This window comes from Microcaecilia unicolor, chromosome 8, assembly GCF_901765095.1.
Source record: "Microcaecilia unicolor chromosome 8, aMicUni1.1, whole genome shotgun sequence".
Lineage (NCBI taxonomy): Eukaryota > Metazoa > Chordata > Amphibia > Gymnophiona > Siphonopidae > Microcaecilia > Microcaecilia unicolor.
In genome coordinates this window covers 230100088-230124483 of record NC_044038.1, presented here as the reverse complement: position 1 = coordinate 230124483, position 24396 = coordinate 230100088, and the positions used below count along the sequence as shown (strand labels likewise).

At 42.9% G+C, this 24396-nt stretch overlaps 1 protein-coding gene across 4 annotated transcripts in view; it reads right to left on the bottom strand.

Moving 5' to 3' along the window:
* LOC115475486 overlaps nucleotides 1–24396 on the bottom strand; it is a 406432-nt gene that overhangs the window by 343736 nt on the left and 38300 nt on the right. For 3 of the 4 annotated variants that reach the window (XM_030211244.1, XM_030211241.1, XM_030211243.1), the window contains 4 exons: nucleotides 20717–20821; nucleotides 15216–15362; nucleotides 3016–3073; nucleotides 646–703 (listed from right to left, as the gene is read on the bottom strand). In XM_030211244.1, the coding sequence (XP_030067104.1) occupies nucleotides 646–703; nucleotides 3016–3073; nucleotides 15216–15362; nucleotides 20717–20821 (368 nt within the window). The remainder of the gene's footprint in view (nucleotides 1–645; nucleotides 704–3015; nucleotides 3074–15215; nucleotides 15363–20716; nucleotides 20822–24396) is intronic. The other variant, XM_030211242.1, reaches the window with a different exon arrangement.

The following is a 24396-nucleotide window of genomic DNA, read 5'->3' as shown; positions in this document are numbered from 1 at the left end:
TTTCCGGAAATCTCTGAAAAACATGTTGTTCAGCTGTGCTTATCCCACGGTCTCTTCCTGTGTCCCTACTGCTGGAAGCTCATCGATCTAGAGACATTTGGACACATCCCCCTTCCCTCTAAGTTTGTAGGTTTTCTGCTGTATTAGCTTTGTTTTACTGCATTGGTGTCTGCCTTTGCGGTGCATTGTAGGCCACATTGAACCTGACACTGTTGGGAAACTGTGGGGTACAAATGAGATAATAAATAAATAAATCTATAGCCCTGCCAGTGGAGGGTGCTGTTTCACTATTACATTTTCAATAGTTAGGGACAGACAAGCTCTGCAAGACTCCAGGGAACCTGCCTCTCTCTAGCGATTAAAAACACAGTATTGAAGTAGCACCCCCACTGGCAACTCAGCTTAGAGCGAAAAGTGGTAGCAGGACTCCTTATCCATTCCTACCCTAGTTGAGATTATATTCATGGACCTTTCTGATTCGATGTGCAAATTTATTTTTTAAAAAATGCTGACTGCCACTATGTGAATGTGACCCCCAAAGATGATTTTACTCTTTCTTGTTTCTTTGATTATAACAAAACTTACTATCACATGCATGCTAATGAACCTGAAGAGAGAATGTCAACAAAAATTCGGAACACTTACTGTTGACTCCACTTTCCGCATTCATCATCGTAAGGGTATTTGTGAATGCTCTAGATACCTGTGTTTGAAAAGGGTAGAGAAGAACAATTCAACTTTTATAACAATTAAATAAGAGTCAATGCTGAAGGACCCTTTCTTATTGTCATCAAATGTGAGCAGTATAAAGTGCACAAGAGATGTGGAGTATAAACCACAAATGGCCAAATTTTATTCACTATTTACATAAGGCTAATTTTTAGCTGCTGCTTTTTTTTTTTTTTCTTTACAGTTTACCTCATTCTATCCTAGTGGCCCTTTCAAAAGTTAAATGCCAACACGGTAGATTTCATAATGCTACCAAATCTGTTAGTTTCTCTTATTTCTGTTCACATTTCGTCATCTGTCCTTCGTGGCCAAGCGGGCAGCAGTATAGTCCCACCAGTATTTTCATTCCCTTAATACATGGAGAGGCCGACATTCGGACTGCAAGAGTTATATCGGCTAACTCCTATGGTCGGAGAAAATACTGGCTATTCAATGATGGGCCATTTTCGGTGACTCGCATTGACTATCTGGGTTATTCTTGGCCAATGTAAAGATAATTGGATAAGTCAATAGTCAGACTTAACAGTTATCTTTAAACCGGTCAAAGACATCCCACATTATCATGCAGCCAAATATGGCGGCTAAACTGGATTTAGACATTGGCGACTAGCAAGTTATATCAGGCGATATAACCGGCTCTCTGCTAGCCACTAACCTGGAGTATTCAGCGAGGGACAGCTGGTTATCTCCCATTGAATATAGGCAGATAGCTGGTTAAATGCTATTTAATTGGTCAACAGTCATTCTGGCCAGTTAAATAGCATTATATATCAGGGGTGGGGGGTAGGGGAGGGATTTCTATGTAGAAGGATTCCACATTGCAATCTGTTTCCTGATGAACTGTTATTTTTTTTGACACAATTTTCTCTTTAACAGATAACATTATCCTCCCTCCAATTTGACCCACTTTATCATTGCAATAATTTCTATTCTGGGATCACAGTGTTCCACTGGTTATTTTCCTTCCACCAGGTCCCTGAGATGACTGAAAGACAGGGCACCAACATTAGGAGCTCATAAGCTCACTAATACCTTAAGTTTCACTGTTCTAGGGCTCTAATAACAGAAACTAAATTAGAGGAACAAAATTTAGAGCTGGTAAATTCTGTGACAAAATAATTTTAGACTTTTTAATAAACTAATAACTAATGTTTGCTATTTGTTTTAAATGAAATTAACACGGGTTTTATCAGTAAACCTACAAATGTTCCTGTATCCCAAGCTTAAATCACCAAGGGATTCTTTTACTAAGCAGTGTTAGGCACTGATTTTTTTCTTTTTTTTTACTCTTTCAAAAAGTAGATTAGGGAACACTCAGTGACGTTGCCTGGAAATACATTACAAAAAGAAGAGGAGGAACAAGCTCTGGAACTTATTTGCATAGGATGTGGTAACAGCAGTTAGCGTATTTGGGTTTAAAAAAAGGTTTAGACAAGATCCTGGACTAAAATTCCATAGTCTGCTATTGAGACAGACTTGCAGAAACCACTGCTATCCCTGGGATTAGTAGCAAGGAATCTTGTTACTCTTTGGGATTCCAGAATTTTCTTACTCTTTAGGATTTTGGAATCTTGCTATTCTTTGGGATTCTGCCATGTACTTGTGACCTGGATTGGCCACTGTAGGAAATAAGATACGAGGCTAAATGGACCATTAGTCTGATCCAATATGGCTATTCTTATGTTCTTATGGACCCTGAAATCTCCCTGCAAAACAATAATCACATCCATAGAGACTTCTTCTTTCGTCAGAAATCCATGTAAGATTTCCCTTTCTAAGTCATATTAAAAAATTGCTTTTAGATTTCCTTACTCTTAGAAATAAATGAACATAAATACTGGAGAGCACCCAGCTTCAAGGGGCTCCTGCATTCATTTTGGGGGGATTGAGCAAGCTTGGACATTTGATTTTGAGTGGAGGTTTGTAGATGGGAAGGAAAGGCCAACATAAGAACTTAACTACGCCTCAAGAAATGTGCATTAAAACACACTAAATATTCATGAACTGAGCTGATTTGCATATATTTGCATGTAGTCATCTCTCTTCAGTATTTGACATTGTGTTTTATCTATATTAATATTAATTCAATTCAGTTCAATTTAGGTCTTACATACCGCTAATATCCCCTGTTATGCATCAAGTAACGCAAGCATTTAGCCCATGTTAGCTCACTTTAGTAAACAGGACGCTATATTTTTACTTTCTTAAAATAGAACAACTATTGTCTCACATTTTAATTACAGGCATACCCACATGTCTTGTGCTCTTTAATGAAATATAACTTACCAGATTCAAGATAGTTTGAAGAATTTCCTGAGCATTTATACTGCCATTAAGGAATATTCTAAATAAATAGAATGGAAAAAGATTTCACGTTATTGCTGGTAGTAACAGAATCAAATGACATGCAGTGTATTAGAGCTGGTCAAGATCAAATTGGAATAACCTTATCCATCCTAAAATCAGGGTTGGTCAAAACACTACATAAGTACATAAGTAGTGCCATACTGGGAAAGACCAAAGGTCCATCTAGCCCAGCATCCTGTCACCGACAGTGGCCAATCCAGGTCAAGGGCACCTGGCACGCTCCCCAAACGTAAAAACATTCCAGACAAGTTATACCTAAAAATGCGGAATTTTTCCAAGTCCATTTAATAGCGGTCTATGGACTTGTCCTTTAGGAATCTATCTAACCCCTTTTTAAACTCCGTCAAGCTAACCGCCCGTACCACGTTCTCCGGCAACGAATTCCAGAGTCTAATTACACGTTGGGTGAAGAAAATTTTCTCCGATTCGTTTTAAATTTACCACACTGTAGCTTCAACTCATGCCCTCTAGTCCTAGTATTTTTGGATAGCGTGAACAGTCGCTTCACATCCACCCGATCCATTCCACTCATTATTTTATACACTTCTATCATATCTCCCCTCAGCCGTCTCTTCTCCAAGCTGAAAAGCCCTAGCCTTCTCAGCCTCTCTTCATAGGAAAGTCGTCCCATCCCCACTATCATTTTCGTCGCCCTTCGCTGTACCTTTTCCAATTCTACTATATCTTTTTTGAGATACGGAGACCAGTACTGAACACAATACTCCAGGTGCGGTCGCACCATGGAGCGATACAACGGCATTATAACATCCGCACACCTGGACTCCATACCCTTCCTAATAACACCCAACATTCTATTCGCTTTCCTAGCCGCAGCAGCACACTGAGCAGAAGGTTTCAGCGTATCATCGACGACGACACCCAGATCCCTTTCTTGATCCGTAACTCCTAACGCGGAACCTTGCAAGACGTAGCTATAATTCGGGTTCCTCTTACCCACATGCATCACTTTGCACTTGTCAACATTGAACTTCATCTGCCACTTGCACGCCCATTCTCCCAGTCTCGCAAGGTCCTCCTGTAATCGTTCACATTCCTCCTGCGACTTGACGACCCTGAATAATTTTGTGTCATCGGCGAATTTAATTACCTCACTAGTTATTCCCATCTCTAGGTCATTTATAAATACATTAAAAAGCAACGGACCCAGCACAGACCCCTGCGGGACCCCACTAACTACCCTCCTCCACTGAGAATACTGGCCACGCAATCCTACTCTCTGCTTCCTATCTTTCAACCAGTTCTTAACCCATAATAATACCCTACCTCCGATTCCATGACTCTGCAATTTCTTCAGGAGTCTTTCGTGCGGCACTTTGTCAAACGCCTTCTGAAAATCCAGATATACAATATCAACCGGCTCCCCATTGTCCACATGTTTGCTTACCCCCTCAAAAAAATGCATTAGATTGGTGAGGCAAGACTTCCCTTCACTAAATCCGTGCTGACTTTGTCTCATCAGTCCATGTTTTTGTATATGCTCTGCAATTTTATTCTTAATAATAGCCTCCACCATCTTGCCCGGCACCGACGTCAGACTCACCGGTCTATAATTTCCCGGATCTCCTCTGGAACCCTTCTTAAAAATCGGAGTAACATTGGCTACCCTCCAGTCTTCCGGTACTACACTCGATTTTAGGGACAGATTGCATATTTCTAACAGTAGCTCCGCAAGTTCATTTTTTAGTTCTATTAATACTCTGGGATGAATACCATCAGGTCCCGGTGATTTACTACTCTTCAGCTTGCTGAACTGACCCATTACATCCTCCAAGGTTACAGAGAATTTGTTTAGTTTCTCCGACTCCCCCGCTTCAAATATTCTTTCCGGCACCGGTGTCCCCCCCAAATCCTCCTCGGTGAAGACCGAAGCAAAGAATTCATTTAATTTCTCCGCTACGGCTTTGTCCTCCTTGATCGCCCCTTTAACACCATTTTCGTCCAGCGGCCCAACCGACTCTTTGGCCGGTTTCCTGCTTTTAATGTATCTAAAAAAATTTTTACTATGTATTTTTGCTTCCAACGCTAATTTCTTCTCAAAGTCCTTTTTTGCCCTCCTTATCTCCGCTTTGCATTTGGCTTGGCATTCCTTATGATCTATCCTGTTACTTTCAGTTGGTTCTCTTCTCCACTTTCTGAAGGATTGTTTTTTGGCTCTAATGATTTCCTTTATCTTACTGTTTAGCCACGCCGGCTGACGTTTAGTCTTTTTTCCCTTTTTTCTAATACGTGGAATATATTTGTCCTGAACCTCCAGGATGGTGTTTTTAAACAGCATCCACGCCTGATGCAAGTTTTTTACTCTGCGAGCTGCTCCTTTCAGTCTTTTTTTCACCATTTTTCTCATTTTGTCGTAATCACCTTTTCTATAGTTAAACGCTAGCGTACTTGATTTCCTAGTTTCACTTCCTTCAATGCCAATATCAAAACCGATCATATTATGATCACTGTTATCAAGCGGCCCTCGTATCGTTACCCCCTGCACTAGATCATGAGCACCACTAAGGACTAAGTCTAGTATTTTTCCTTCTCTAGACTTAGTCCTTAGTGGTGCTCATGATCTAGTGAGTAGATGCAAAGAGAATAGATGCAATCAAATGTATTTGCCTTAATCTGTGTCTATTTCTTTCTTCCTGGGCTTCAACGTTTTGGGGGACTACTGGCCAGTTTAGCTTGGCCTCCCCCTTTTTATGTGTTTCATTTTTATCTTACCATTGTTAATAGGGTTTGATGTTGTGCTATTCATCTTTTGCCCCTTTTGAGATTTGGTTCATTTTTGGTACAACTTTGTATTAGGGCAGTTAACTATTTGGAACTTGTACACTGCCATGTCTATTCTTTAGACTTTGAATGGCAGTATATTAAATGGTTAGTTAATAAGATTATCTCACTCAATGATAATGATTTTCCTATCTCAGAATATATTCATCAAAATCATATCTTGTTGGAGAAGACAAATACTGGCAGATTTGAATAAAATGACGCTGCTCCTGCAAACAGTTATTTGAGACAAAAAATGAATTTTACTACTCTTTGGGATTCCAGAATCTTGCTACTGTTTGAGATTGTGGAATCTTGCGGCTCTTTAGGATTCTGGAATCTTGCTGCTCTTTGGGATTCTGCATGCAATTTAATTTTTTAAGAAGCAATCAGCGCTGATAATTGGCCGCTAACAAGCAATTATCAAATTAATTGCCACTAATTAGAATTTACGTGTACAACTTGCTAAGCTTGTTCCATACAGTGGTGCACATAAATGCTACCACACGAATCTCAAAATGGGGCAAGGTCATGGCAGCAACATTGGTGGATCTTGAGCATTCCTAAAATTATGTTAGGTGTGGGTATTTACACCAGATTTTAGTTGGTGAAAATGGCCACGCCCAAATGTTTGTAACAAGGATGGGCACTATGTGTATTCTGTAAACCGTGCCTAAGCTTAGGTAAAGTTTATAGAATAGCTCTTAGAGCTTTTCTTTTCGGAGGGGGCAATTTTTTCAGCACCATATATAGAATTCCCCCTAACTGTAAATATTCAATGGCACTATCCAGTTAAATAATGCTTAATATCTATGCTTAAGTCCCAGATAAGTGATTTCAATATTGACCACAGAGAAGTTTAATTTTCTTATAGACTATATACCGTGTGCAGCCAACAGATCAGTTGCACCATTTTTCAGTGAGAAAGTATTTGTATACTTCACCTTTTGAAAATTATGTCACTGAAAATATTAATACACTGCAATAGCTACTGTTTAATGCACACAAAAGGGCCTATGTTTTAATTCATGAAAATGTTCTCCGGTTAGTACATTTTTTTTGCAAAATTTAGCTAGGAGATGCAAATGAGCTCTTAGCTCATTTACATCCTTACTGAAAGTTTAAATGACATTTTTCTTGCATTACCACAGTCAAGATTTCCATACACTTTGGGATGTGAAGAAAAAAAATCTCCTTTGCATGACAGCTGGTGAAAATAAAAAGCCTTTTGCCAGGAACAGAGTTCCCTTAGATTTGTCTCCTGAGGGGAACTTCCACTCACAGATGACCCAGTCAGCCTGGTTCCACAGACCTCTGTATCAACACAGGGTTAAAAAATTTTAAAAGTTCCCCTCCCCAAAGCCACACCCCTTTCCTGAGGTAAGGCTCAACCTGCTCATTCCCTCTCTACTCCCATTCCCCTCCATCACACTCTCACTCCACTGGGACTCAGCCTCACCTCAAAAATGATGGGAGGCAGAAGCAAACTCCATTTGCTTCTGCTCTGGGGCCACTAGCAGTAGTTTCATAGTCCTACTGCTAGATGTTAGATTCCTTATTTGATAATCTGACCCTACCAGTAGTACCGCAAGACTACCACTTGTAGGGAGCTGGATAGCACCCCTGGTAGCCATTACCTGGCTACCCTTAGAAGGGAGATGATAAACATAACCACTGTTTGGGCCTATTGGTGCTGGGTCTCGGAACTAAACCCAGTGCCTCAACCCTACAAATTCCCCAACTGATGTCTGAGACTACCGGCTGGGTAAAGTACCAAACACAACTATAAACAAGAGAAGCTTCTCAGATTATCATCATTTATTCTTGCCCAAGAACATGAAAAATAAGAAATAATAGAACGTTAGGAGTAGCACCTAAGAAGCAGGGCAGTGGAGGAACATAAAAAAGGGAGGAGCCATGGAAATGTTCGCATATTCCTTAATCTATTGAGATAGACTGAGGAAGATTTTCATCCACCCCCTTTGTCTTCCAGACCAGGAAGTTATATAGGGTTTCTTAGCCCAAAATACACAGAACTGGTTCTCAGGAATACATTTAAGTGGAGGAGTGGCCTAGTGGTTAGGGTGGTGGACATTCGTCCTGAGGAACTGAGTTCAATTCCCACCACAGGCAGCTCCTTGTGACTCTGGGCAAGTCACTTAACCCTCCATTGCCTGCCGCATTGAGCCTGCCATGAGTGGGAAAGCGCGGGATACAAATGTAACAAAAATAAATAAAATCATAAGTCATGCAGGATATGCCATTTGTTTCTTACAATTGCCCCCATAAAAATATATATTGCATTTCCTTAAAAGTTACAACTTCAGTACATCCTCAAATAAAAGCAATCTGTATCTCACTTCAAAGGATTCAGGACTCAGTTCCCAGGACCCCCCTGCACTTAGCATTTACTTATCCTGACTGCAGGATTTCTGTCTCTCTCCTCTGTCCACCCCACCCTCTTGTCACCTGGAACTTTCCTTTGATCTGCATCCTAAATGTCTCTCAAAGGCTAATAAACACACTCATGTAAAACGTGAATGGCCAGGGCTCCTTGTCTTTCAATTATCTGCCAGAGGAAGGTAGGGAGGGGTGAGAGGCACTTGCCTGCCACCTGGCCTTGCTTTAATATCATTGTAATTTACAGAAAAAAAGAAATTTCTACTTCTCATCGTCTGTATATTAATTCTTAGATATTAGATATTTAGCAGTACTAAAACTGCTTGGTCTAGGCCTTCATACGTACCTCCACCAACACCAGCAATATCAGGTATACAACATAGAAAGAATATCATAGATAATACAATAAATGTAAAGTACAGGAGAATAATCTGGCAAAGACAATGAAATGATATTGTTAGCTGAGGGGAAAGTCCTTTCTCAGATACTGGCTGCAAAGCACTGCTCAGGGACTGCGTCAGGTACTTTCCCAAAGTTGTCTTGTGCAGTTCACACTTATATACATAGGTCACGGGTGATCTTAGAATAGTGTAAACGCATGCTTCTGAGCTTCCCACTGCAATTCCGTTCCCAGCATAGAAAGGATGTGCTTTTGCTACATCAGCAGGAAACTAATCAGGTCACAGAAACATAAGGATGTCAGATATATCTATCATGCCCTGGTACACAATCCAGCTTATTTTCGAAAGAGAAAGACGCCCATATTTCGATCCAAATCGGGAGATGGGCGCCTTTCTCTCATGGGCACCCAAATCGGTATAATCGAAACCCGATTTTGGGTGCCTCCAGCTGCACTCTGTCGCAGGAACGGACAAAGTTGACGGGGGGGTGTTGGCGGCGTGTTTATCGGCCGAGGAGAGATAGGTGCGCTCGGCCAATAATGGAAAAAAGAAGGGCCCCAGAAGCGAGAATTTGAGTCACTTTTTTTGGACCCTTTTTTGTCACGAACAAGTCCCCCAAAAGTGCCCTAACTGCCCAGATGACCACCGGAGGGAATCGGGGATGACCTCCCCTGACTCCCCCAGTGGTCACTAACCCCCTCCCACAAAAAAAAAAGATATTTAATAACTTTTTTTCCAGCCTGTATGCCAGCCTCAAATGTCATACTCAGCTCCATCACAGTAGTATGCAGGTCCCTGGAGCAGTTGTTAGTGGGTGCAGTGGACTTCAGGCAGGTGGACCCAGGCCCAACCCCCTACCTGTTACACTTGTGCTGCTAAATGGGAGCGCTCCAAACCGCCTCCAAAACCCACTGTACCCACATCTAGGTGCCCCTCTTCAGCCATAAGTGCTATGGTAATGGTGTAGATTTGTGGGCAGTGGGTTTTGGGGGGCATTTGGGGGGCTCAGCACCCAAGATAAGGGAGCTATGGACTTGGGAGGTATTTTAATTAATTTTTTTAATTGTTACAAGTGCCCCCTAGGGTGCCCGGTTGGTGTCCTGACATGTGAGGGGGACCAGATCACTATGAATCCTGGCCCCTCCCATGACCAAATGCCTTGGATTTGTTCATTTTTGAGCTAGGCGCCTTCAGTTTCCATTATCGCTGAAAACCGATACCGCCCAGCTCAAATCCGCCCAAATGCGATGCATTTGCCCGGCACAAACCGTATTATCGAAACAAAAGATGGACGCCCATCTTTTTCAAAAATACAGTCTGGCCCTCCCCTTCACGGACCCATCCTCAGAGATAAACGCCCATGGAGATGGGCGTTTGCGTTCGATTATGCCCCTCTACGTCTGTATAGCAGATGGTGGTATCATGTGTGTCACTACAAATCCTCAAGGGAGCTGGGTGAGGCCAGCTGCAATGAGTTATATGTACTGACTTGCTTAGGCTATCAGATTGTGTACGTTTAGGGTCATGAATAGTTCAGGGTCATTGCACAATATTGCTAACTGTACAAATATTATGGTGGAGGGCTATCACACTAGAGGTCAGCTGGCACCATTTTGATTTCGGTACCTTCTGGAGCTGGAGCAAATTGTCTCTGGTGGGTAATAGAATGAGAGTTATCATCATGATTATTGTTACACTGTAGAACTGATACTAATAGGCTGGAAGGAGAGTTGTGATCTGGGTTAGCTGAACTAGCTTAAGAAAGAGGAGAGAACCTCTGCAGAAACTCACAGGCAACACAACAGCAGAGGTGATCTAGGGAAATGAAGACAAGCTAGAGTTTGCCACTAAACTGGGCAATGCCACTGAATATCCAGTCTGACCAGCCATTTTTGAAGTTGGCAGGAGAGGGGCTTTCTAAGGGTAGAGTTGGGGACGGATTGGCAACTGTGCATGTGCCGACAATATTCAATACTGGTGCTTACATAGCTAAGCAACCAAACAGGAACCCATAAATAGCAGCCCTCACTTTCTGTGCTTAAGCTATGTGGGTGTTGGCACTGACTATTGGTTGGAACTCGCAGAGCTATCAGTTGGTCTGACACTCATTCTTTCCCTTCCTGCCCCCAAAGCAGCTTCAATCGCCCTATGAGCCCCTGACAGCAGGTTCGACCTCCCCTCCTGCGTCTGAAGTATCTCCAATCCTTCCTTCCGCCCCAAAGCAGTTCCAAACCACCTCCTAACACTGTCCTAAGCTCCAAAAGGTTCTGTTGGGTCTACATGCCATTGTTCTGGTCGTCTAATGGTCCTAGGGGCAGGAATGACCCCACTCATTGTGGCCTCTCATTGTGCCTAACTAAAAATGCAACCTCTAGTGGTAGCCTTGCACTACCTGCCACAAGGAACACAAGACCACTAGAGCCAAAAGTAGGCCCATATAAGTACATAATAAGTATGTAAGTGTTGCCATACTGGGACAGAGTGAAGGTCCACCAAGCCCAGTATCCTGTTTCCAACAGTGGCCAATCCAGGTCACAAGTACCTGGCAAGATCCCAAAACAAAACAATACATTTTATGCTGCTTATCCTACTACTACTACTACTATTTAGCATTTCTATAGTGCTACAAGGCGTACGCAGCGCTGCACAAACATAGACGAAAGACAGTCCCTGCTCAAAGAGCTTACAATCTAATAGACAAAAAATAAAGTAAGCAAATCAAATCAATGTGTACAGGAAGGAGAAGAGGAGGGTAGGTGGAGGCGAGTGGTTACAAGTGGTTACGAGTCAAAAGCAATGTTAAAGAGGTGGGCTTTCAGTCTAGATTTAAAGGTGGCCAAGGATGGGGCAAGATGTAGGGGCTCAGGAAGTTTATTCCAGGCGTAGGGTGCAGTGAGACAGAAGTTTCGAAGTCTAGAGTTGGCAGTAGTGGAGAAGGGAACAGATAAGAAGGATTTATCCATGGAGCGGAGTGCATGGGAAAGGGTGTAGGGAAGGATGAGTGTGGAGAGATACTGGGGAGCAGCAGAGTGAGTACATTTATAGGTTAGTAGAAGAAGTTTGAACAGGATGCGAAAACGGATAGGGAGCCAGTGAAGCAACTTGAGGAGAGGGGTAGTATGAGTAAAGCGACCCTGGCGGAAGACGAGACAGGCAACAGAGTTTTGAACCGACTAGAGAGGGGAGAGGTGACTAAGTGGGAGGCCAGCAAGAAGCAGATTGCAGTAGTCTAAACGAGAGGTGACAAGGGTGTGGATGAGAGTTTTGGTAGAGTGCTCGGAAAGAAAGGGGTGGATTACACGAATGTTGTAAAGAAACGACAGGTTTTGGCAATCTGCTGGATATGAGTAGAGAAGGAGAGTCAAAGATGACCCCAAGGTTTCGAGCTGAGGAGACAGGGAGAATGAGAGAGCCATCAACAGAAATAGAAAATGGGGGGAGCGGGGAAGTGGGTTTGGGGGGGAAAATGAGAAGCTCGGTTTTGGTCATGTTTAATTTCAGGTGGCGTTGAAACACATAGACAGCAATGTCAGACAAGCACGCTGAAACTTTGGTGTGGATGCAAGGTGAGATATCAGGGGTAGAAAGGTAGATTTGGGAGTCATCAGCATAGAGATGGTAGGAAAAGCCATGGGATGAGATTAATGAACCAAGGGAAGAAGTGTAGATAGAAAAGAGGAGGGGACCAAGAACAGAACCTTGAGGTACGCCGACAGGCAGAGGGATAGAAGTAGAAGAGGATCCACCAGAGTGAACATTGAAGGTGCGGAGGGAGAGGTAGGAAAAGAACCAGGAAAGGACAGAGCCCTGGAATCCAAGTGAGGACAGGGTACCGAGGAATATACTGTGATCGACAGTGTCAAAAGCAGCGGAAAGATCAAGAAGAATGAGGATGGAATAGAAACCTCTGGATTTAGCCAGTAATAGGTCAATGGAGACTTTAGTAAACGCAGTTTCGGTTGAGTGGAGAGGCCGAAAACCAGATTGTAGTGGGTCAAGAATAGCATGTGAGGAGAGAAAATCAAGCAGCGGTGGTGAACAGCATGCTCAAGTAATTTGGAGTGAAAAGGGAGGAGGGAGATGGGTCGGTAATTAGAGGGACAAGTAGGGTCGAGTAAAGGCTTCTTAAGGAGAGGTGTGACCACAGCATGTTTAAAGGCAGTAGGGACAGTTGCAGTGGAAAGTGAGAGGTTGAGAATGTGACAGATAAAAGGAATAAGAGCAGGAGAGATGGCATTAAGAAGGTGGGTGGGAATGGGATCAGAGGAACAGGTGCTACATTTTGAGGAAGAAAGGAGAAGTGTAGTTTCCTCTATAGTAACTTCAGGAAAGGAGGAAAAGGAATGAGGGGAAGGAGAGAGAGGGGAACGGACTAGTGGAGGGAGAGGTGGCGAGGTAGATAATTCAAGGTTTATCTTTTGAACCTTGTTGTGAAAGAATTCAGCAAGGGTCTGAGGAGATAATGAAGGGAGAGTTGGGGGAGGGGGCACTTTGAGGAGAGAGTTCAATGTGATGAAGAGAAGTCGAGGGTTAGAGTCAAGAGAGTTGGTCAGTTGGATATAATAATCCTGTTTGGTGTGTAAAAGAGCAGATTGGAAGGAGGTCAGCATGAACTTAGTGTAAGAAATCAGCAAGGGCCCGAGATTTCCGCCAGAGGCATTCGGCAGAGCGGGTACAGGAACATAGGTAGCGGATATTAGAAGTCAGCCAAGGTTGGGGTTTTGTACGCCTTATAGGGTGGGTCATCAAAGGTGCAAGAGTGTCTAAGGCAGAGGATAGAGTATTGTTGTAAGAAGAAACAGCCTCGTTGACAGACGTGGATGGTGCCACAGTACAGAGGAAGTTTGAAACATGGTAGGATAGAGATGAAGGGTCAATATCGTGAAGATTCTTAGATAAATTAGATAAGATAGGACGGGACTGGGAGGGAGGAGATTTAAGTGTGAAAGTTATAAGATGGTGATCAGAGAGGGGAAGATCAGAGGCAAGGAAACTAGAGGGTGAACAGTTGGAGGAGATGATGAGATCAAGACAGTGACCATTTTGATGAGTGGGGGAAGTGGAGCATAGTTGGAGATTAAAGGAGGATGTTAAAGTGAGTAACTTGGAACTATAAGAGTTGGAAGGATCATTAGCAGGAATATTAAAGTCACCAAGGATGAGAGAGGGGGAGGAAGGATCATGGAAGAAGGCAAGCTAGGCATCAAAGTCACTGAGAAAGGATGAAAGGGACTTATCAGGGGGACGATAAATGACCGCTATTCGAAGAGGCAGAGGAGAGAAAAGGCGGATAGAGTGGACTTCAAAGGAGTAAAAACAGTGAGATTGAGGTGGGAGAAGGGGTTGAAATCTGGAGGAGGGAGAGAGAAGTAGTCCAACACCACCCCCGCGACCAGCAGGGCAAGGAGTATGTGAAAAAAGATAACCGCTATGGCAGAGGGCTGCAACTGAAGCAGAGTCATCAGGGCAGAGCCAGGTTTCTGTTATGGCGAGCAGATGGAGGTGACGTGAAATAAAGAGGTCCTGGATATAGGGGAGTTTGTTACAGATAGAGCGGGCATTCCATAGGGTGCAAGAGAAGGGCAGAGAAGAGGAGGGGAGTAGAGGAATAGAGATGAGGTTAGAGAGGTCGCGGTGAGATCTGTAGAGTTGGGATAATAGTTGGTGAGGAGGGCCAGGATTGGGATTGATGTCACCGGCTGAGAGTAAGAGAAGGAGTAAAAGAGAGCGGAGGAGAGGATTTTCCACAATTCCATTTTAATATTGGCTTATGGACTTTTCTTTTAGGAAGCTATACAAACCTTTTTTAAACCCGCTAAGCTAGCAACGAATTCCAGCGTTTAAGTGAAGAACTATTTTCTCCGATTCATTTTAAATTTACTAATTTGTAGCTTCATTGAGTGTCCCCTAGTCCTAGTATTTTTGGAAACAGTAAACAAGCGATTCACATCTACCTGTTCTACTCCAGTCAGCATTTTATATACCTCTATCATATCTCCCCTCAGCCATTTTTTCTCCAAGCTGGAAAGTCTTTGCCGTTTCAGCTTTTCCTCATAGGGTAGTCGTCCCATCCTCTTTATCATTTTCATCACCCTTCTCTGTGTGTTTTTTCTAATTCCACAATATCTTTTTTGATATGTAATGACCAGAATTGTACACATTATTCAAGGTGCGGTCTCACCATGGAGTAATACAAAAGCATTATAACATGCTCATTTTTATTTTCCTTTCCTAATAATTTTCTTTTCCTAATATTACCTAACATTCTATTTGCTGTTCTTGCCGCCACAGCACACTGAGCAAAAGGTATCAAAGCATCAACAATGACTCTTACATCCTATTCCTGGTCGGATACTCCTAACTCTTAGTTTCCTATTTTTTAATTACAAATCCACATAAAGATAGTCATGCTTCCTGTTACTCAAACACCTATATTGTTAATTGAAAGAAAAATAAATCATCTGTTTTGATCTGTACGAATGGGAAACATATAACTATGAACTTTATATCTTCATTATATAGATGAACATAAGTACTTACGTGGCTGTTAAATAATCAGTGAACACGGCTTTGCTAAAATTAAGTGGCACAAGCTTTGTTGTCCCATCTGGGTTCTTCTGTACTCCAACAATTGCATTAAGATGAATCCAGTATGATCCTCTTAAAATGTTGTCATCAAAACCTATACTGTGTGAAAATACACAAGGATGAGGAGTTACCCATGATTGCTTGCATGGATCTGAGATGCATACATCTACAATGTATTGTCTATAAGAATTATATGTGTGGTTGTTCCCCAGGTTTATATACCTATATTTGTGACAGAGCGTGGGGTTTTTTTTTAACAAGAAGTTGTGAACTACAAGTACCATGAGGCAATGGGGTATGCAGTCACCAGCACCAAGCTTTAGGAAAGGAGACAGCAGAAAATCAGCTGTTTTAATCAAGGAGTCCTGTTCCAGGAGACCAGGTGCTCTCAGCTCCACGAATTAACTGTCTCTCCTTAAGGGTCCCTTTTACAAAGGCAGGTAGGGGCCTACATGTGTCCGAGGTGCATCTCTTTGAAACTACTGTCTGGCTACCGAGTGTCCCTGGCGGTAATTACATTTTTTTACGTGCATCCTAAAGAGCATCAGAAAAGAATTTCTATTTTCTACCGCATTGTGCTAACCAGGTGGTAATCGGTAGTGCGCGAGCTGACTACTACCTCCCAATTACTGCGTGACACCTTACCATTAAGTCAATGGGTGACGGTAAGATCTCAGGCTAAAAATGGTTTTAATTTTGTCACATGTACATTTTCGGCCACAAAAAAGGCCTTTTTTACAGGTGGACCTGCATGCATCCAATGAACGCCTACACCAGTGCAAGACATTTTTCAGTGTGCCTTAGTAAAAGGATCCCTAAGTGGTAAGAGCAAACCTTAAGGTTTTCTTTTACTTCTTTGGTGAGGAGGGGAAAGATGTAAAGGGAAGAGAGGCAGCATTCCCTGAGTCTAGAGAGAGTCAGAGAAGGAAAGAAGCTGCATTCTCTGGGTACAGGAGAGTGGAGTTCCAAGGACCTGTGGTGGGGCATAATCGAAGTTTTCCTGAAGGCGTCCTCGCAGGATGTCCCCCACGAAGGGGGGGGGGGGGGGAAACCTGTATTATCGAAACAAGATGTGCGTTCATCTTTTGTTTCGATAATACAGTCTAGGACGCCCAAATCTTAATATTTAGGTCGACAATAGAGATGGTCTTCCTTAAAGATGGTCATCCCCGGTTTTTGGCGATAATGGAAACCGAGGACACCCATCTCAAAAACGACCAAATCCAAGCCATTTGGTCGTGGGAGGAGCCAGCATTCGTAGTGCACTGGTCCCCCTGACATGCCAGGACACCAACCGGCACCCTAGGGGTGCATAGGTCCCTTACCTTGGGTGCTAAGCCCCCCAAAACCCACTCCCCACAACTGTACACCACTACCATAGCCCTAAGGGGTGAAGGGGGGCACCTACATGTGGGTACAGTGGGTTTTGAAGGGCTCACATTTACCACCACAAGTGTAACAGGTATGGGGAGATGGGCCTGGGTCCGCCTGCCTGAAGTGCACTGCACCCACTAAAACTGCTCCAGGGACCTGCATACTGCTGTCAGGGAGCTGGGTATGACATTTGAGGCTGGCATAGAGACTGGTAAAAAATATTTTTTAAAGTCTTTTTTTAGGGTGGGAGGGGGTTATTGACCACTGGAGGAGTGAGGGGAGGTCATCCCCGATTCTTTCCGGTGGTCATCTGGTCAGTTCAGGCACCTTTTTGAGACTTGGTCGCAAGAAAAAATAGACCAAGTAAATTCGGCCAAGTGCTCGTCAGGGACGCCCTTCTTTTTCTATTATCGGCTGAGGACGCCTATGTGTTAAGCACGCCCCAGTCCCGCCTTCGCTATGCTTCCGACATGCCCCTGGGAACTTTGGTCATCCCCGCGACGGAAAGCAGATGAGGACGCCCAAAATCGGCTTTTGATTATGCCGATTTGGGCGACCCTGGGAGAAGGACGCCCATCTCCCAATTTGTGTCGAAAGATGGGCACCCTTCTCTTTCGAAAATAAGCCTGTAAGTCTCCTTCTCAGTGCCAGTTTTTTTTGGGGGGGGTTCTAGTAGGATCCCAAAGAGGCACTGTAACCTGGGATAAAAGGGTTCCACAGCCAAGAGCTAAGATAAAGACAAGTTGGTATGGGAAATATGCTACTACTACTACTTAACATTTCTAGAGCACTACTAGGGTTACGCAGCGCTGAACAAATTAACAAAGAAGGACGGTCCCTGCTCAAAGGAGCTTACAATCTAAAAGACGAAATGTCAAGTTGGGGTAGTCTAGCTTTCCTGAGTAGAGGTGTAGTGGTTAGGTGCCGAAGGCGACATTGAAGAGGTGGGCTTTGAGCAATGATTTGAAGATGGGCAGGGAGGGGGCCTGGCGTTTGGGCTCAGGGAGTTTGTTCCAAGCATGGGGTGAGGCGAGGCAGAAAGGGCGGAGCCTGGAGTTGGCGGTGGTGGTGAAGGGTACTGAAAGGAGGGATTTGTCTTGAGCGGAGGTTACGGGTAGGAACGTAAGGGGAGATGAAGGTAGAGAGGTAAGGAGGGGCTGCAGATCGAGTGCATTTGTAGGTGAGTAGGAGAAGTTTGAACTGTATGCGGTACCTGATCGGAAGCCAGTGAAGTGACTTGAGGAGAGGGGTGATATGAGTATATCGGTCGAGGCGGAAGATAAGACGAGCAGCAGAGTTCTGAACGGATTGAAGGGGGGATAGATGGCTAAGTGGGAGACCAGTGAGGAGTAGGTTGCAGTAGTCAAGGCGAGAGGTAATGAGAGAGTCGATGAGAGTTCGGGTGATGTGCTCAGAGAGGAAAGGGCAAATTTTGCTAATGTTATAGAGGAAGAAGCGACAGGTCTTGGCTATCTGCTGGATATGTGCAGAGAAGGAGAGGGAGGAGTCGAAGATGACACCGAGGTTGCGGGCAGATGAGACAGGGACGATGAGGGTGTTATCAACTGAGATAGAGAGTGGAGGGAGAGGAGAAGTGCTGCTGAAGGTCTCCTAAGGGTATGGACACTGTCAGGGTGCAAAGAGAAGTTAATTGCCCTGTGGAAACTGTCTATGCCCTGATATGTTAGTCTTGTTCTGCAGCCACTACCGCAGCCGGAGAGCTCAGATATGAAGGCAAGAAAGGGGTTATATATGTTTTTCATTCACTTCAAGAAAAATGAGGCTCAATTAAATTGTTTTGAGAAAAGAAGCATGAGGGGTGCAGCTTGCAAGGTAAGAAAGTGAAAACCCCTAAGGAATATCATCAGCAATTTTAGTTCTGAGGTGGGGTTGGAGAAGGAAGTTAAGTAGCTGGCCATGTACAGGGATTTCCGAACCTGGGAAATAAAGGGTTCCTGTGTCATAACCTCTGTACAAATAATGGTTTCAAAGAGAAATGTGTTGAGATTTGATAAATCAATTTACATATTATATATAAGTACTTATTTTTTTTTAAATCTGGGGCAATGGAGATCTATTCAAGTATGGCCAATATTCAATGTCAATAGCAAACTTATTATCTGACTATAATTAGGGCAGCATTATATGCAGTCTAACATTGGCTGTCGGCAGTGTCAGATAACTTTGGGGTCTGTCCCAGCTCTGCCCCCGAACTGCTCGGGTACTAACTGGGTAATGTATTCCTCTAATGCATAGAGCACATGACCTACATAGCTAAAAGCTCAAACTTCATCCTGAGAGCTGTAAATGCAAGGTCACACTGTACCAGCAAAGAGTGCTCTTCCCCCTCCCCTTACGGAAACGGTGCCACTTACTCTAGCTCGGAAGAATATGTTTACAGTTTGGGAAGGAAGAAGTGTTGAGGACTTAGGTAACACCGTTATAAGACCCGGGTGTTAGACAAATTCCTGTACGAGGTGGCAACAAAGTCTTCAGTAAAAAAACTTTGGACTTATTTTAAGATGCTGTGTTCTGTAAACAATCAGATAGTATTTTCCATTTAATGTAAACAATAGCGTAAGACAGAATTTAGCTGATGTTACAATACAAGTGGCTGACATTGCAAGTTGTACACTGGCTGGGAGGGAGATTGATGCTCCAGCCACTGTATATAAGTGGCTGTTGTATTCCATCTAGTCAGCGTGGCTGAGATGACCAACAGAGAGTAAGTTTTTGCAGCTGTGGTTTCACTCCCTCTCAATAACAAATGGCTATTTGTTCATTTTCTAATTGCTTTATTTTCTAATTGCTCTGTCTCCATCTAATTACTCTGTCCAATTACATGATCTAATTATTCTGTCTAATTATTGAATTACCTAATTCCCTACCTAATTACACTACCTAATTCCCTAATTCCTTATCTAATTACCTAATTACTCTGTCTAATTACTTTGCCCAATTACTTTATCGCCTGATACATTTGTTATCATCTATATTGGAATAAAGACTTACTCCTTGGAAAGAGCATGGCCTCTGTCTTTTCTGTCACTCCATATCTTGGAGGTGGCTGGTCCATTGTATCTTGGGTTGGTGTAAGGAGGTAAAAAAAACCCTATTTACCCCATATTTCCAAACTGTATATTTCTTATGGTAAGTAGGTATATCAGAGAAATAATTCCCACATAATTACAGCCCTCACTGATACTAGGTTGTGAGAGGGGGCCGTGTAAGACTGTACATTTGTCCTTTAGATTGTAAGCTCCTTGAGCAGGGACTGTCCTTCTATGTTAAATTGCACAGCGCTGCGTAACCCTAGTAGCGCTTTAGAAATGTCAAGTAGTAGTAGTAGTAAGAACAGACTCCGACTATAAACAGTAGACACTTGAAAAAGAGAAGCTCCTGTGAACATGCTTATAACAGAGAAGTGGCTCAATGTGGCTTACATTATTTCATAATGGCGATCGCCATTTCCAGAATGAGAAATACAAAGTGGTATTGCATTAGGTTCATAAGTGACAGAGTGAATTAAGCAGTCAAGTACGGAGAATTCATTTCCAGAATGATAAATAAAGTGGTATTGCGTTAAAGTTCATTAGTGACTAAGTAAATGAAGCAGTCAAGTATAGAGAGTTCTGCACCCAGAATGCTCCCTAAATGGCAGAGCCAGTGGTGGGAGGCGGGGCTGGTGGTTGGGAGGCGGGGCTAGTGCTGGGCAGAATTCTATGGTCTGTGCCCTGAAAAAGACAGACACAAATCAAGGTAAGGTATACACAAAAAGTAGCACATATGAGTTTATCTTGATGGGCAGACTGGATGGACCGTGCAGGTCTTTTTCTGCCGTCATCTACTATGTTACTATATGTTACTTTGTTAAATAGCTCGTTTTCAGTTTTTTGCTTATTGGTTATTATCAGTTGCAGTAACGGGCTGTGCCACTGAAAATTAGTGGTTAACTCCAAACAGTTGATGTAACCAGACAGGAGTCATTTCTGGCTGGGATAAATCGCTTTGAATATCAACCCCTATGTAATTTTAACATATTATGGCAGAAGATATGTTTAGCCCCAGTAAATACTTACAGCTTGTATGAGATTTTCATGTTACCCTTGCAAAACACTGATAGGGATCCATTCTTCAATACTTTCACTGATAATGTATTAAATCTGAAATCTTGAACAGAAGTTCTGAATGAATGAAAAAGAACAGACTTAAAACAAGGACTTGGAAACTTTCATGTGTTTCCAACCAATTTTATAAAGTCTTTGCAAAGGTAAGGAATATAAATTTCCAGTTTCTTCAGAAATTAAACTTCCTGGCTTTTAAAAGCCAGTTTCCCATTTAATCCCAGCCACGAGAACTGCTCCCAGTTAATCTGAACTACAGTTGAAGCTTCACAGTGGCGTACCAAGGGGGGGGGGGGACGGTGGGGGCGGTCCGCCCTGGGTGTACGCCGCTGGGGGGGTGCCGTGGCGCGCGCCTGTCGCCCTGTCTCCGAGTTCACATTTGTTCACTGCTCCCTCTGCCCCGGAACAGGTTACTTCCTGTTCCGGGGCAGAGGGAGCAGTGAACACATGCGAACTCGGAGCCGACAGGGCGACAGGCGCGTGCCTTGGCACCCCCTTCAGCGGCGTGCACCCGGGGAGGGGGGTCATTTTGCCAGGGGGGGTCATGCTACACCCGGGGGGGCGCACCGGCGATCCGCCCCGGGTGTCAGCCAGCGTCAGAATGCCACTGAAGCTTCATTTTGATGTCAATTCTACAAAATGCTATATTGCATGTTTCTGTCGGTACTATTTTCTCTTCATTCCAATTTTTCCTTGGCCCCTGCTAGGGATAGAAGAGGCCTAAGACTGTATCACTAATTAAAATGGCCCCAAGTATGACAGGGATAAAGCACTGACTGAATCTTTACTGCTTTGCTGCATTGTCTCCTAATATCTAGCTAGATCTGAGAAAAGCAGGCAGGACATCAGAATCACAAGCAATTTATTGAATTCTTATTACCCGTTGAACCAATCTACTAAATCCTCTTTGGTGCTGCACTTGGGCTTTTCCCCCATAATGATCATTACTATAGTTTTCCTATCATTAGGCTTTAATTTTTTGTGCATTCTATTCATCTTAATGTGTCCTTTGAAAATAGCCCAGCTTGTTTTGCATTTTTATCTGCATTTTGAAGAGACCTGTTTAACGCAGAATGTGGGGATTGCAAAAATAGGCATATTTTATTTATTATGACATTTGAATCCCACATTATCCCAAACAGAGTTCAGGTTCAATGTGGTTTACAATCCAGTTATAAGCAGGCACTTTCTCTGTTCCTAGAGGGCTCACAATTTTGTTTTTTGTACCTGTACGAGATTATCATGGTTGTAATACTGAAATAAATAGCAGTTTAAAAAATTATATTATCATAAGTATGTGTGTTTTCTTCATTTGGAAACAGTATCCAAAGAGAAAGAAAATGTAAATATGCATAGGCACTTCTCCCTTAGGCTGTTTTAAAAGTACATTAATTAATTTATTTATTTATTTGTATGCCATTTTGAAGAGGTTGGTTTTTAGTGATTGCCTTGAGGCAGCCTGGACAAAGAAATCATATTAATTTGTTAATTCTGTTTAACTTTGGTTCAGTCCTGTAAGTGGAAGAAGCCATCTGGTTTTAATTACTCAAATGTCTAGCTTTTGCTAGACTAGAGGTTAGAAAGGTCAGCGAGAAATAAAACTTTCTTTGTCCCTTTTTGAGTGATGGATTGTTAAGGCTAGTTCATAATAATAAAACCACATCTGGATGCCATTCTAAGCAAAGCATACTGGACAGTCTTGAGGGGATCAGCAAGCAGGCAGTTTTAAAAGATAGTTTAGATATAAATAAATTCTTGATAATTTAGATTTTGTCTGATAAGGAATTCTGATTTCTGCTTATTTTAAAATATGTTTTATTCTGTTTACTTAATAAGTTCTATTTCTCTCTGTAAATATCTTTTCAATTCAGTGTTTACATTGTTTGACTTTTCAAGTGAGATTTGTCTGTAGTTTAAGAGGTCAGCTGGTTTGAATTATCCACAGTCCTAGCTAGTTCTGTGTATGAAGCTAGAAAGGTGAAAGAGGTCAGGAAAAGTCAGCTCTTCTCCTTGATTGATTATAGCTAAGTGTAGGACTGGTCTCCTGAAAGTAATAACAAACCATGTCTGTGTGCCATTAAGCAAAATTGGCCCCTTAATGAATGCCCCGAGGGGGTTAGAGCCCAGCTAGAACTGGGAATCTGATCATGTGAATAATAAAACAGAGGATTGAGTGATTGGTAAAATAATAGAATCTGAGAATTTAATAATAATAAAATGCAGGAGATAGGTGCCACATTATCTAGTTTGAGAGGCCCCAGGTCATAGGTCAGTTTAGGAAATATCTGAAACCTATGTAACTGATATTTTGAGTAAATGTGTAGAGATAATTAGTTCAAGACAGGGTACTCAATCTATTCCTTACCATCTGGTGAGAAAGGGGGGCTAGAGGGGTTTAGGAACAATATATAAATGAGAACAGAAGCAGCTTACGTTAGAGAAGGAGCCAAGACGAGAGATACAACAGACAGGAGACGCAGGATCCAGAGAGCTCAGAAGGAGAGACACAGAAGGACAGGACACAGAGAGAGCTAGCGCTGATGTGCTACTTTGTTTGCTGGCAAATAAAGAAGACTTCTCTCTCATTCTGGTGTGTGGTGTTTGACTCCTGAAGTACCACAGATTCTGCTAACAATAGTGGTAATTCCTGCATCAGCCTGAAGTTCAGGTGGTTGTGAATTCTTTTCACAGCTTTTGGGAGGCCATTCCATAGTTTTGCGCTTCTGTAGCAGAAACCAGATGCGTAACTTGTTTTGTATTTCAGTCCTTTGCAATTTGGGTAGTGTAGGTTTAGGTAAGATCTTGATGATCTGTCTTTGTTTCTTATTGGTAGATCTATAAGGTCTGTCATGTATCCTGGGACTACACCGTACATGATTTTGTGGACTAAGGTGCAGATTTTGAAGGTGATCCGTTCTTTGATTGGGTACCAATGCAACTTTTCTCGAAGGGGTTTGGCACTCTCGTATCGTGTTTTGCTGAATATTAGCCTGGCTGCTGTATTTTGTGCTGTCTGGAGTTTTTTTTATGAGTTGTTCTTTGCAACCCGCGTAGATTCCATTGCAATAATCTGCGTGGCTTAGGACCATTAATTGTAAAGATGTAAAAAGAATTGCTAAGGATGTAAAAAGAATTGAAGCGGTACAAAGAAAAGCTACGAGGATGGTATGGGATTTGCGTTACATGACGTATGAGGAGAGACTTGCGGACCTGAACATGTATACCCTGGAGGAAAAGAGAAACAGGGGTGATATGATACAGACGTTTAAATATTTGAAAGGTATTAATCCGCAAACAAACCTTTTCCGGAGATGGGAAGGCGGTAGAACGAGAGGGCATGGAATGAGATTGAAGGGGAGCAGACTCAAGAAGAATGTCAGGAAGTATTTTTTCACGGAGAGGGTGGTGGATGCTTGGAATGCCCTCCCGCGGGAGGTGGTGGAGATGAAAACGGTAATGGAATTCAAACATGCGTAGGATAGACATAAGGGAATCCTGTGCAGAAGGAAGGGATCCTCAGGAGCTTAGCCTAGAATGGGTGGCAGAGCTGGTGCTTGGGAGGCGGGACTAGTGCTGGGCAGACTTATACGGTCTACTACTACTACTACTATTTAGCATTTATATAGCGCTACAAG